The 12,606-nt window shown below is 42.4% G+C and overlaps 2 protein-coding genes across 9 annotated transcripts in view; both read left to right on the top strand.

Annotated features, from left to right (window-relative positions):
* Positions 1–5,283, top strand: part of eps15 (epidermal growth factor receptor pathway substrate 15) — a 25,065-nt gene extending 19,782 nt beyond the window's left edge. For all 7 annotated transcript variants that reach the window (XM_080877158.1, XM_080877159.1, XM_080877157.1 and 4 more), the window contains exons 24-25: positions 16–221; positions 3,075–5,283. In XM_080877158.1, the coding sequence (XP_080733284.1) occupies positions 16–221; positions 3,075–3,215 (347 nt within the window). In that variant the 3' untranslated portion in view covers positions 3,216–5,283. The remainder of the gene's footprint in view (positions 1–15; positions 222–3,074) is intronic.
* Positions 5,284–6,363: 1,080 nt separating this feature from the next.
* The window catches only part of ttc39a (tetratricopeptide repeat domain 39A), a 31,787-nt gene continuing 25,544 nt past the window's right edge, over positions 6,364–12,606 (top strand). Inside the window, exons 1-4 of one of the 2 annotated variants that reach the window (XM_080877161.1) lie at positions 6,364–6,570; positions 7,824–7,874; positions 8,026–8,076; positions 8,354–8,407. In XM_080877161.1, coding sequence (XP_080733287.1) covers positions 6,518–6,570; positions 7,824–7,874; positions 8,026–8,076; positions 8,354–8,407 — 209 coding nt within the window. In that variant the 5' untranslated portion in view covers positions 6,364–6,517. Of the gene's footprint in view, positions 6,571–7,823; positions 7,875–8,025; positions 8,077–8,353; positions 8,408–10,339; positions 11,815–12,606 lie in introns of those variants that run through there. The other variant, XM_080877162.1, reaches the window with a different exon arrangement.

Genomic DNA, 12,606 nt, shown 5'->3' with positions numbered 1-12,606 from the left:
TCTGTGCCCTGTCAGGTAAGAAATCATCCATCAATCGAACGGAGTCCTCCGACTCCTTCCATCGACGAGGAAACTTCATGCCACAGACTTCAGGAGACTTCTCCTCCTCTTCCTCCTCCTCCTCCCTGCCTGCAAAGGATCCTTTAGCCGACCCCTTCGCCCCCTCCTCCCCTCCTCGCCGCAACGCACGGGAAGCTGATGGATTTGCCAGCTTTGACAAAGTGAGCAACTCCCTCTCCCCATCTCCCTCACCTCCACCTGAATGTCAATAGCCACACCCTCTTCTCTCTCTCTCGCTCTTTGTTTTTTTGTTTTTTTTCCCCCCCTCCTTGTAAACCAACATGTAGTTACTCAATAAGGATACAACCCCGAACAAATCAGGCCAGCTCTTGAAATCACTCCATCCACTGCCAGTGACGAGCCTTAAAGTGAACTAACCAGCTTATTAAAGCGTCACACAGTAGCACAGGCTTGTAATGTTACGTGATTCATACGCTTCTCCCAGTTAAAACAATAAAATCTTGTAAATCTTGTATTTTTGTTTTGGGTTTTTTTGGTTTCTTTTGCATTTCTGCTGCTTGTGTATATGTCAGACTATTGTTAATAATACAATGCTGTCTAACCCTGTAAACATTTCTTTTCACCCGCTCTATTATGGATTCATAATGAGATTCCACCTCATATAACTCTATGACTGAAGATGCACTCTTACTTTGTGAGGAAATGCATAGAAATTATAGATGCATTTATATATTCTTATTATATATTCTATATAAACCAGAATGTTTGGCAGTGAATGGAGAGATGACAGGCTGCTTGTATTTGGCTTTTTATTAGCCATCCCAACTTTGTCACATTGACATTACTTCCTGTGCAAGTTTAGAGTCTCTATAATTACTGATGTAATTATCTGAGTTTTTATTCTTCTTTTAACACTAAATTTGTCTCAGGGAAATTTTCCCCACCCATGGGGCATAGTGGCATCAGTTGACCTTGACTCATGAGCTGCAGAGTACTGCATTCATACTCTTTATACCTCAAACTTTTTTCAGTAAGTTGCTGTTTTATAACATCACTGATTTGGGATAAACACCTAACGTCGCCTCGAAACATTAAATCAGTGCAGGCTGCTGTGAAAACTTGAACCCAAAGAATGGTGGAGGGGTTTCTTTTTCCTCTCGTTCATTAATGTGCTTCCAAAATTAATATATCTATAATAATATAAATAAAAGAAACCAAGAGGAAGATGATTGTGTGGGTTAATCTTCGGGTCATGGTGGTCAGAGTAGTTCTATTAGTTCAACCCTTTTTAATGCTGCATGGAAATGACCTGTGAAGTTGCATCACATCAGAACACTGTTGATCCTCTCCTGTCACGCGAGCACCCTCGCATGTACCTGTCAGTCGCCGACCTGCATGCACTAACTGTGTCTTTGACTCTCGTTGACTTACACCAGTGCCTCCACCGTTTCTCGAATCATCAAAGTTTCCTTTCCCCTTTACTCTGCTGCTGTTTATTTATACAGGCTTTCCTCTGTTCATCCATCCATCCATTCATTCATCAGTTTGTGTCCGAGCCCTCGTGTGGTCAGCAGTGTGTTGTGGAGAAGCAGATTGACTGTATTCTCTCTGTGTTTCTTTACACCTCTGTTTAATAAAGTGTTGAATCAAGGCCACCATCTCCGGCTTCTATGTGCATCCATGACATCACCACCTGTAAACCCCTGAGTTTAAAGGATCAAGTGTTTTACACGTTCAGTTCATTTATCAGAGGTTTGGACTATGCTTCAGCTTACTGTTGATAACTTCCCACACCATGTGTTGCATTTAGGATGATTTCCCAGCCCATAAAAACCCCTCTGCTGCTTGTCAGCTCTGTAACTTCTGCATTAAAGTGCCACTGCAAACAGAGACTGTAATTCAGCGAATTACATAAATTACCACATGGGCACAACAGTAATAAAGTTAGGTGCATTATTAATCATTATAGATTCATATCAAGGAAGGTTCATTTGGCCACAGGTTGCTCTGTGTGTATATTTGTTACCCGGCGAGACAAACGGATACAAAGAAACCAGGAAATCACATTTCTGAGAAGCTACAGTGCGGTGCGCTGTCAAGTAAATGAACTAAAACATGTAAAACTCTGTAATGATCCTTTAAAGTATCTTAACATGAAAAACAAATAAGAAGACTGAAGTTTTTTTCTTAAAGCTGTGGAATAAAAAGCACCATTTCTCTTTCCATGTATCTTATTTATGTTTGATTTCATTCATATTTAAGAGAATTGGCGGGATGTTGTCTGCAAACTGATAAGTGCATGTTCTCTGTCAGATCCATCACATTCTGTACACGTCTTCTCGTGCATGTTCTTCATACCGTGACCTGTTATTATCGGCTCTAAAACAGTTGCTAGGAGACTCTCCTTTGCATGGCTGGATGCACGTGGGATGACCTCTGTTGCTTCTGTCTGTCATTCATTAAGAATAATGAACATATTTACACAGTCTGCAATGATTAACCAATTTAACCAGTGGACTGTGTTTCCTTCCTACTCTTTTTGTGACCGTGGAGCTTTCAGTGCATGTGATTGTGGTCCTACAGCTGTGCCTGTTTGTCTTCAGGCTTTTCTAGCATCGCAGTCCCTGCTTTTGCCCTGATCACGTGGCTGCAGGAACTTTGCAAGGGTATATATGTTGGAGGGAGGACTGTTTTCATTTGGATAAAGGGAAATCAATTTCAATCGCCTTTCCTGTTCTTTCTTCTTTTTTTGTAATTTGTTTGGGAGGTCTGCAAAAGTCTGGATTTCTTTTAGACCTCATTGCGATGCACCTTTCTCAGAATGGGCACAGAGCTACAAATTTAGACTCCAATACATGATTTTTTTTTTAGCACCCTACAATTGTGCGTCCTGACTCACTGTCTTTGGTTTCTGGCACATAAATGGTGATTACAAATCAGTCAAAGTGTCCACTTTGAAGGAAAAAGGTCTGCTGCTGGTGGGTTTTCAAAGTTTCAAAACTGCATCCATTGTGTGCGTATGTTTCTTTGTTTCCTCTGTTTTCATGGAGCAGTATCCAACCGAGGAAGACATGATAGAGTGGGCAAAGCGCGAGAGCGAGCGAGAGGAAAAGGAGCGACTCGCCAGGCTCACCCAGCAGGAGCAAGAAGACCTGGAGCTGGCCATCGCTCTCAGCAAGTCTGAACTCTCCTGAGGAGGCCCCGTTCCCCTCTACCGGTCTGGCTCGGCACGGCACGGCACAGCTTGGCCCGGCCCGGCCCAGAAAGCACCAAAGCAAAGTGGGGATTGTACAGGACTGATTCAGCATCACCTGCTGACCCCATGAAGAGACTCAAAACTCATCTCTAACTCGTTCAACCCCCCGACTGTCCATGCTCTGTTGGTCTCCGTGGTTTTGATAGAGGAGCGTAACGTTTTTTCTTTTTCTTTCCCCCTTTTTAGAACGAAGATGCAAGAGAAAACTTGTTCTAGTGTTAATGTCGTTTTGCCTTCATTTAAAATCTAGGCAGCAAGCGCTGCGTTAAGTCCCCAGAATGTAATTTATTGTAGCGCGCGCTCGAAACCACTAAACAAACTCGCTACATTTCATTAAATCTCAGCTCTCTTTGTGATGAGATTTTAATAGACGTGCTAATTTTCTAGAACTCAAGAATTCCCAAAATTTTCTTTTTTGGCTCTCGATTAAACTTCTGAAGCAACCACAGTGAACTGGGGAGATTCTGTTTCCCAGTTTGTTCTGTTCTGTAACTCTGTAGGCCCTTTCTAACAGAGTGACCGTGTCCCACTCTCATGCAGGGAAGATGATTTTTTTTGTCTTCATTTAGAGTAGGTCAGGATATTTCAACATTTCTTCGTGTTTAACTGGAAGTTGCGGCTCCTGTAAGATGTGAAATGTGTACAATGTGTAGATTTATACTAAAATGGAACAAATCTGCCACAGCTACCTTTTCCTTTGAAATGTCAGTCCTACCTTGCTCACCGTAGCACCTGTGTCGTGAGCATTAAAGCACTGATTTGTGTGTGTCGGGGGAGGTAATAATGAATGAAACTACAGCCATCACATTTTATGACTTGGTTTGCATTAAAAACTAGGCCACACTACAGTAGGATGCAGAGCAGAAAGCACACGATCTGTTTTTCTAACATACAAACTAAGTTTCTCTCAAGTACTTTAGGATCTTTAAATCGGTCTAAATTTTTAAATTCATTGTGGCCCGACATGAAAGAATGTAACAAAACGCAAGGTTGTCATAGATGAATGTAAGCGTGGATCCTACCTTAACTGATCATTAGCTGTATCATTAATCCTGATTGATCTCCTTTAGGGAAACTCTCAAGGGCTCCTCAGCAGCTTGAATGCTGAGTGGATAACTACAACTGTGCGGTTGTCATGTTACCACGTGAACATTTGGTCCCATTTCAACGTGTGCCAGAGTCGGTGCTTCACTTGTTACCATTTGTACGATTTTTCTTTTTTTTTAATCCAGGAGTCTTTTGCGCTCTGAGAGACTCCCTGGATTTCAGAGTCTTACACAAACACGGTGAAAGTTGTTAAGTGTTTCTACTTTTTCGTTAGAGCGGTGTATTTTCTGGCCGTGCACCTCGACATCTGCAGGGATTTAACTTGCAAAAGACCTCAGATGTGCTGAGGATGCACGCTCACATTGCACTGTGTTATCGGGCCTGTTGACAGCCACACGGCGGCACAGGAAAGCTTTACTAAACGTGACAGAAGGTTTTCTGCTGAGGAAAGGCTACGATGAAGTGCGAGAGGCCTCTGCTCTCTCATTACCTTAGCTCATTTCTTATCAAATAATGCACAATGTTTTGGACAGCTCTTCCTGTTCTTACTACTTTAATGTTTAGCAAGAAGATAGTTTCCTCTTCTCATGTCTAACCAGTGTACTGTCTGTGGCTCATGCAGTACTTCCTACTGAGAGCTCTCGCTCTCCTACAATGAAGTTTATTGTAAATACGGGAGAGCACAGCTGCATGTCTGCTCTCCAGGTCTCTTGTTGTACTAGTTTCATTGCTTCATTGTCATGTATTCAAACAGGTTACTGTCATTTTTAACAATTCTGCACATTTCTCAAAACCAGAACCACTTACTGTACGTTTCTAGGCTTATCCATAAAGCTTTTTAAGCTTCAGGCTAATTGTATTTTATTTTGTACTTCCTAACTTGTAAGAAAAATCATTATTGGAAGGCCTTGGCCATGTAATGCATTTAATTGAAACAGAATAAATATTAAAAATATGTAGTTTTGCAGTTGGTGCATTTTTTTTCCCAGAGCATCTTCTTAATATATTGTCATCCACACGTGATAGTGCCCCTCCTGTTTCTCCTCGTACGACGCACCAGATCCCCGGAGACACAGCAAACCTCCAGGAGGAGCTTCAAAACTGGAGAGAAGTCAGTCAGGAGGAATAACGAGAGCGTAATTGTCTGTGGTCTCCACCTGCAACACCATTCCCTTTTTGGAAGTTGCCTTGTTGTTGCCTCCTGTGCACCTGTTGTCACTTTGATTTACAACAAAGGAGGTGACATGGATTCAGTGCCTCGTGCTTTTGGCTGCTACTTTTCGAGATGACCACAGCAGACCATCAGTCTCCATCTCATCCTATCCCTAGCATCCTCTGTCACCTCTGCATGCCATCCTTCTACATCCACGAATCTTCTCTGGGATCTCCCTCTTTCCCTCCTACTTGCCAGTTCCATAATCACCTTCCTTTTCCAATATATCCACGATTCATCCTCTACTCATCCAAAAATAATCTCAGCCTCATTGATTTAGTCTCCAGACTGCCCAACCTGATGTCCCTCTGATGTCCTCATTTCTGAATACAAGAGCATATATTTCGTTTATAGTATTTAACTATAGTGTCACGATATTTCTTTTTTATTTAGATGTAAATATATTATAAAGACAATTATAGTATCATAAGCACCTTTAGTACTCATAAACAACCCGTGTTTACATTTTTGTCACCTTTCAAGTATTTCTGTAAACACGCTGGGCAAATAAATAAAAATAAATTAATTAGGTAATTAAAACAAATTATACAAAGCAATTCTGTAATTTTATAGAAAATCTATGTAACATTTATCCATTTTAAGCAAAATTATTTTAATAAAAAATAAATAAACATTATTTGCTTAAATATATTTTTTTGTAAAAATATATATCTTTTAGTATTTTGGGCATTTAAGATCATATTTATGAATATTATTATCGCCTGTGTTTACTTCCTTGTTTGTAGCGTCGTTCTAACAAGGACGGCTTTAGGACCGCGGGGCGAGCGGCTGCATTCCTGTGCATTTAAATAAAAGTCATTATTGCGTTGATGAGCAGCGCACCTTTCCACGTCAGGAAGGAGGAAGACGCGCAGCAGCAGCCGCAGCAGCCGCTTTCCCTTCCACTCGCTCCCGTGTGACGTGAGTGTGAGCCGCTGTGTAAACCTCTCCGGTCGCCGCTGGTCCTCCCGCGCTGTGGAATGAGTTTCATGAACAGCTGGAAGCGAAGCGTGAAGAAACATGACAGCAAAAGGTGAGTGGAAGAAAAAAGCTCCCGGAGATCGGCGCGTCTTGGTTGGCCGTGTCCGTGCTTGTCTGTCTCCGAAGTCAGGCCGGCTGCTGGGATTTAATCGCACTTTTTTTTTAAACCTAAGGCGTCATGTGACTGCGCTGGCCTGAGGTTATCGTGTCATCGCGCTGAGATTGTTGTTTAGCACACACTGGAGCCTGTGAACACGAGATTTCCAGGACCCTTTAATAAACCACGCAAACCACCGGTGTGTGTTTGAGTCTCTGTAGTTAATAAAGGAAGAGGCGGAAGAAACCTCCTGAGATGTTTGGTGTCTGTTCCTTCTCTCTTATTATTATACGTGTGTCAGTCTGTGTTCTGCATCCTGTTAGTCAACCTGACGCTCATGATGTGTCAGTCAGGACCACGCGAGCTTTTTACTGTTAGTGAAAGTCAGATTTAACAGGCTGATGTAAACAGTCCAGTTTTATGTTACTGCCCCATGTTTGGCTTATTTTCCCAGAGATAACTCGCACTGAATGTTTATTATCCAGTGTCCCATTATAATACTTGCAAGGTTTCAAGCTGCCTTTCCCTTTGACCTGGTCATTTCAGGTACTTTGCAGCTGTTTGAGGCTCAAAGAGGGAAGTGGATCTGATACTTTGTTTTGTTTCAAAAAGGGAGAAAAGTCTAATAATGTAACACTTATGTGTGTTTAGCCACTGATATGATCCATCATCATGATCCATGTAGTTTGTGATGTTCTGAGGGGGCCCAACACTTAGCTGGGTCTCTCTTGTGTTTTGTTACACATTCATGTGTAAATAAAGTTCTAACTAGAACAGACGATTTTAGCGATTTCACTCCAAAACAAACAACTTTAGTTTTTTTCAGGACATCTGTTGATTGTATGATGTTTATATTGATTAGCAGCCTACTTCAGGCTGTATGTAAAGTGTAGGTAAATCAGAATGCGTTCCACATTATTTACATATATTTTATATATGTTTGAATATCGATGGTGTCAGTTTTATTTAACAATTCTCATTATGAATTTGATGCCCGCAGCATATTTAAAAACGTGCTGGGACGCTGACAAGAAGAAAATACTCGGTCATATGCTGGAATAGTATCGAGTATTTCAAAAGTTAGACTTCACGTTCTCGCTACAGCCCTTCTTTCCTCAGACGTTCCCAGCTAACATCCTCCTCTTACCTTAATGAGATTCAGTCTTGTGGGGTTTTTTTTCCCAAGCTGACCTTTGACCTGTTCACAGGGATGCAATGAATCCACAAGACGTACCTGACAGCCCGGACTCCCCGAGCCGGTACGGTGACACTGCGCACGTCATGTTTTCGTACTGTGAGGAACAAAGAAAACATAAAGCCGCTGCTAATCGTGGCTCTGATTACAGCATAACAATAAGTTCAACTCTGGCAGGCGGTTACGCTCAGACTCATCTGCATTTCTCATCTCAGGTTGTCAGATGTAAACAGTCCAGAGCTGGACTCCATCATCACAGACTTCAAGTAAGTTTCTTTAAGTTCACAAATGTAATTTAACAAGTTTAAATATTTGCTCCCACATCAGCCCAGTCTCACACAGGTTTCCCTGAAAGTCATCAAGTTCATATCTGTAGAAATCAGCGAGTCATTGTGGCCTGGGAGTGTCCTCATGTATCGGTGTCCATATTTCTCTCTCTCACGATCGTGTTCCTCAAACAACAGCTTGTCTTTCAGCTGGTTTTCATCCCTCGAGATTGCTCTCCTTTCTCTAAAACAGCCCGATTCTGTTCCCGTGTTTCAGGTTACAGATACCGGACGACAAAGATGGTCTGGAGTCAACAGATCCATCGAATGGGTAAGACTGGCCTGTGAGCTCTCTCAGATCATACACGAAAACCGAGGCTTAGATTACAGAAATGTTTGGTTTCATCGAGACACAAAGATGCACATGTTGAGGTAACAAAGTCGTCAGGAGTTCACGGGCAGCTTCTCCTGCTTGTGATATCAATAATTCAGACAGAGGGAACCTGAGAATAACATCATCTCTCAGCACTTTAGTTATGCCTGAGTGTGACCGTGAAAGCATCGCTTATTCAAACTATGATGAGCGTTCAGAGCCTGGAGAAGAAATGTGTGTCTGTCTGATAAGATCAGAAGCACGTAATAAAGTGAAAGGACGCTTTTAGATATTTATAAAATACTGGCAGCTAGTTTGAGTTTTATAAATATTTTTAAAAGGTTTTATTTCAGCGAACATCTGCTGTTTTTAATTGAAGACGTGTTAAGTTGTGCTGATAAATGAACATTTGTTTGTATGTAAAAGCTTTAAACATTTGATTTGCTTCTAATTTGTTTTATATCACATGTCTGTGAGCTCTGAAATCTTCAATTTTGCCAAACCAGGTCCTCAAAAACCCCGGAGACATCGCACATCGATGTGAACTGAAATTCACATCCGTGTGCGACAGCCTGGACTCCTCAGTCATGTGACAGGTGCATAGATGTGTCCAATAGGAACCCACTACCTGCTAAATATGTCATGACCTGTTTGGCTGATCAAAGTGAAAAACCAAAACTTTGTAAACGAATGTGTTTTTGCAAGTTGTGCAGTGAGCAGGAGTGTTTTTGCACCATGAGGAGGGCAATGAGAATCTAATTATCTTCAATTTAAACCCATGACCCTCTGATGTCCTCACAGCAAACACGAGAGATGAAAGCAACAATTAGGCTTTTCTTTTTACTACTCTCTATAAAGATCGATTTTTTTCCCCCTCTTGTTTCTGCGTCGGACACTGAGAGAGCTTTGTTCTCGCGATTGTGCTTTCATGGGAGCAAAAACAGTAATATGTACGAAGCCCTTAGCGCGGTCACATGACTGTAAGCTTTATGCTGTCTCTTGATCTCTGTGGAGCTCGGTTGCTTTAAAGTTCACAGTTAAACTTTGGAGAGAGGAATAATATGTGTGGCTGTTATAGTATCTGAAAACAGGTAATTCTGACTCATTGACGGTCAGTATTTTCCTCCAGCGTTGAGGAACAAACTGATGCAGATGAATTTTTATATCGGATTTGTTTTGTCAGTAATTTGATGGCAATAATTCAGTAAATCATCAGTGAGAATAAAGAATACTTTATTTAACCTGGTGGCCCTTTCTATTAAACTCGGTAATAACATGGTAATAGTCGGGTATTTTAGTGGAAACATGAGCATGGCAATAGCAAGTTAGTAACACTTAATTACTGAACTAATTAATACATTATCTGCTACCAGTGGTTATGCATGACTAAACACACTGAAGTATATGTAACTGGATAATAACGGGCCAGAAACTGGGCTAAATATGTGGGAACAGTTATGCCTTTGAGGCAAAACCAGTTAGTAGTAGAGATGTGTTTGTAGTAATAACCAGGAATCAGGACTATTTCTATTACATCTCATAGTAATCTCATTAAAAACCTGGCACCAGGAAAAAAAGTATTTAAATATAAAAATATAATCATGTACGCAAACATAGGTGCTATGGGTATTTTACATTCCACCTCTGGGACGGAAGCAATTTCTATATAACAATGCAGGCTGAGTGGTGGTTTAACTTCTAAAGGTTCATTAGTGGGCAAAGACGTGGCTTCATAAACATGCTGTGATTGCGCCGTAAGACCTTTGAAGGGAAGCAAAAACAGCAAATTAGCATATGTTATATGATCGTGTGGCATGAACGCTTAGCTGTCTAATAAAACTGTTTCACTAAAAATACATTTACTTTAATAAAGCTTGAGTGTAGAAGTGCTGCTCCTTGGTTTAGCTGGTCAGATGTGAGATTTTGCTGCTTTTGCATCATTTCTAATGTGACAGTAAACATGATGTATTTAGCATCTTGGTGTTTCAGAGCAAACACACTGTTGCAGATTAAAAACTGACAGTATCTGGCATGCCACACACCCGAGCACACACTGGGGTCATGCATGAAACAAAGACTGTCAGCCTCGGCTTCGCGTGCAGCGCCACAGGTGGAAACTCATCAAGTATATTTGCTCAAGCGTGGTCACGGCGAACCCACCGTTTACCCATGATTCCTCTGGGAACAACACCCACGATTATGCAGGAAACACTACACAAAGGTCACGGTGGCTGACTGGTGAATGCATTATCTGAGCACGGCTTCATAGCCAGTGGGATGAAAGAAAAAGGAGGCGGTGCTTAACAAAAGTGGTCCAAAGAGAGTATGCAGTGCTGAGGTATCATGTTATGACACAGACTTGTTTGTAGTTTCAGTATTTAAGACAAAAAAGTAAATCCGCACAGCTAACTGGGATTAAACTCCTCGACTTTAATGTAAAACAAAAAGCCTGACAGCTCTGATTACTGCTGCTTGTTTAGTAGTTTTAACTGCTTATTAAAGATGCGGGTCGAGACACTACAGCCGACATGTGTTTATGTCGCTCTCTCACCCATTCACACTCACTCACATCTAATGGATGACTGGCAATGGGCTGTTCGCAGTGATATACAGCTCAAGTCCTGGCACTGCCCCCGTTCTCCATTCATGATTTCACATTATTTCTCGTGCGTCTACATTTTGGAGCCGCTGCGCTGCATCGACGTCTATTCCTGGACCGTCTGCCCGCTGCAGTGAGCAGCCTCTGCAGCAGCCCTGACCAGCTGCGCCTCAGAAAGCCACATTTCTTTCCCACCTACAGTGGCGGAAAGCGTTTGTGTCTTTTTATGATGAAAAATGGCTTCGTGACTATGAACACTTCTGCTTTTAGCACATTGCTCCTCCAGGGTTTAGTTTTTGGAAGTATCCTCACTACACAGAAAAATCCCCTGACTGTGAAAGTGGGCATTTCAGCCATGCGCCTGATTTTGCATTAACCAATCAGAGCGGAGACTGCAGTGTGGAGCATGAGGGTGATGATCAGACGAGGTGGGCCAGGCTTTCTCTCCATGTGTGATAGTCATCCCAGTCTTATTAAGGGCTGCTGTTGCGTCCTACCTCTCATTCCTCCCTCGTTTTCTCTCTCATTCATTCATCCCTACCTCTCTCTCTCACGCTCTCTCTCTGCCTAACCTTCTGCTGTTTCTGCTGCTACAGAAAGAGACACACAGCATCGCACTGCACTGCTGGAAAGGCCCCGGGCTCACAGCCACTTCTGCTATTTTCTCTCTCTTACTTTAGTCGCTTTCTCTGCGTCTCTTCCGGACACACACACACACACTTTGCCAGATGAAAATGTCAGGGGAGGAAGAGACTCTGTCGAACGGGTAAGATGCGCTCATGTTGGGATGACGTGTGTTTCTCATGCAGTCGTGAGAGTGTGAGATGCTCTGCGAATGTGACTTTTCCTGCCGTGTTTCCATTCTCATGTGACGTTTGTTTTCCACTCCTGTCTCTCAGGCATGTGGACAAACTCGCTCGATTTATTGTCGGAGCTGCTCGCTTCTTTTGTTTCCCGTAACAAGGCCTTTGAACATGTTATACCAGCCTGTCTGATATGCTGAAAGCTCTGTGTCACACAGTTGATAAAACTAATGCTTTGTCACTCCAGGAAAGGGTGTGTGCGTGGTTGTGTGGGTGCATGTGTGCACTTATTGGTTTGCATCAGCACATGCAGTGGTGTGTGAGTGTGTATGAATAGTGGCTGTGTGTGTGTGTGTGTGTGTGTGTGTGTGTGTGTGTGTGTGTGTGTGTGTGTGTGTGTGTGTGTGTGTGTGCGTGGTTGTGTGGGTGCATGTGTGCACTTATTGGTTTGCATCAGCACATGCAGTGGTGTGTGAGTGTGTATGAATAGTGGCTCTGTGTGTGTGTGTGTGTGTGTGTGTGTGTGTGTGTGTGTGTGTGTGTGTGTGTGTGTGTGTGTGTGTGTGTGTGTGCGCGCCTTTGCCTGATAATGATCATCATTGTGTAATTTGCTCTCTGGAGAAATCAATGCAGAATTTGAGACTTGCTGACTTGAACCTAATTAAATTATTTGGACGATGCGTGGTATGCACAGCCTGAACCTCGCACACTCTCCTCTTTCTGCCTTTTCTTTCCTTCACACAGTCCATTTCCTT

This window comes from Rhamphochromis sp. 'chilingali' (assembly GCF_963969265.1).
Source record: "Rhamphochromis sp. 'chilingali' genome assembly, chromosome: 3".
NCBI lineage: Eukaryota > Metazoa > Chordata > Actinopteri > Cichliformes > Cichlidae > Rhamphochromis > Rhamphochromis sp. 'chilingali'.
Note: the sequence above shows the minus strand (reverse complement) of the source record. Positions and strands in the feature narration are given on the sequence as shown.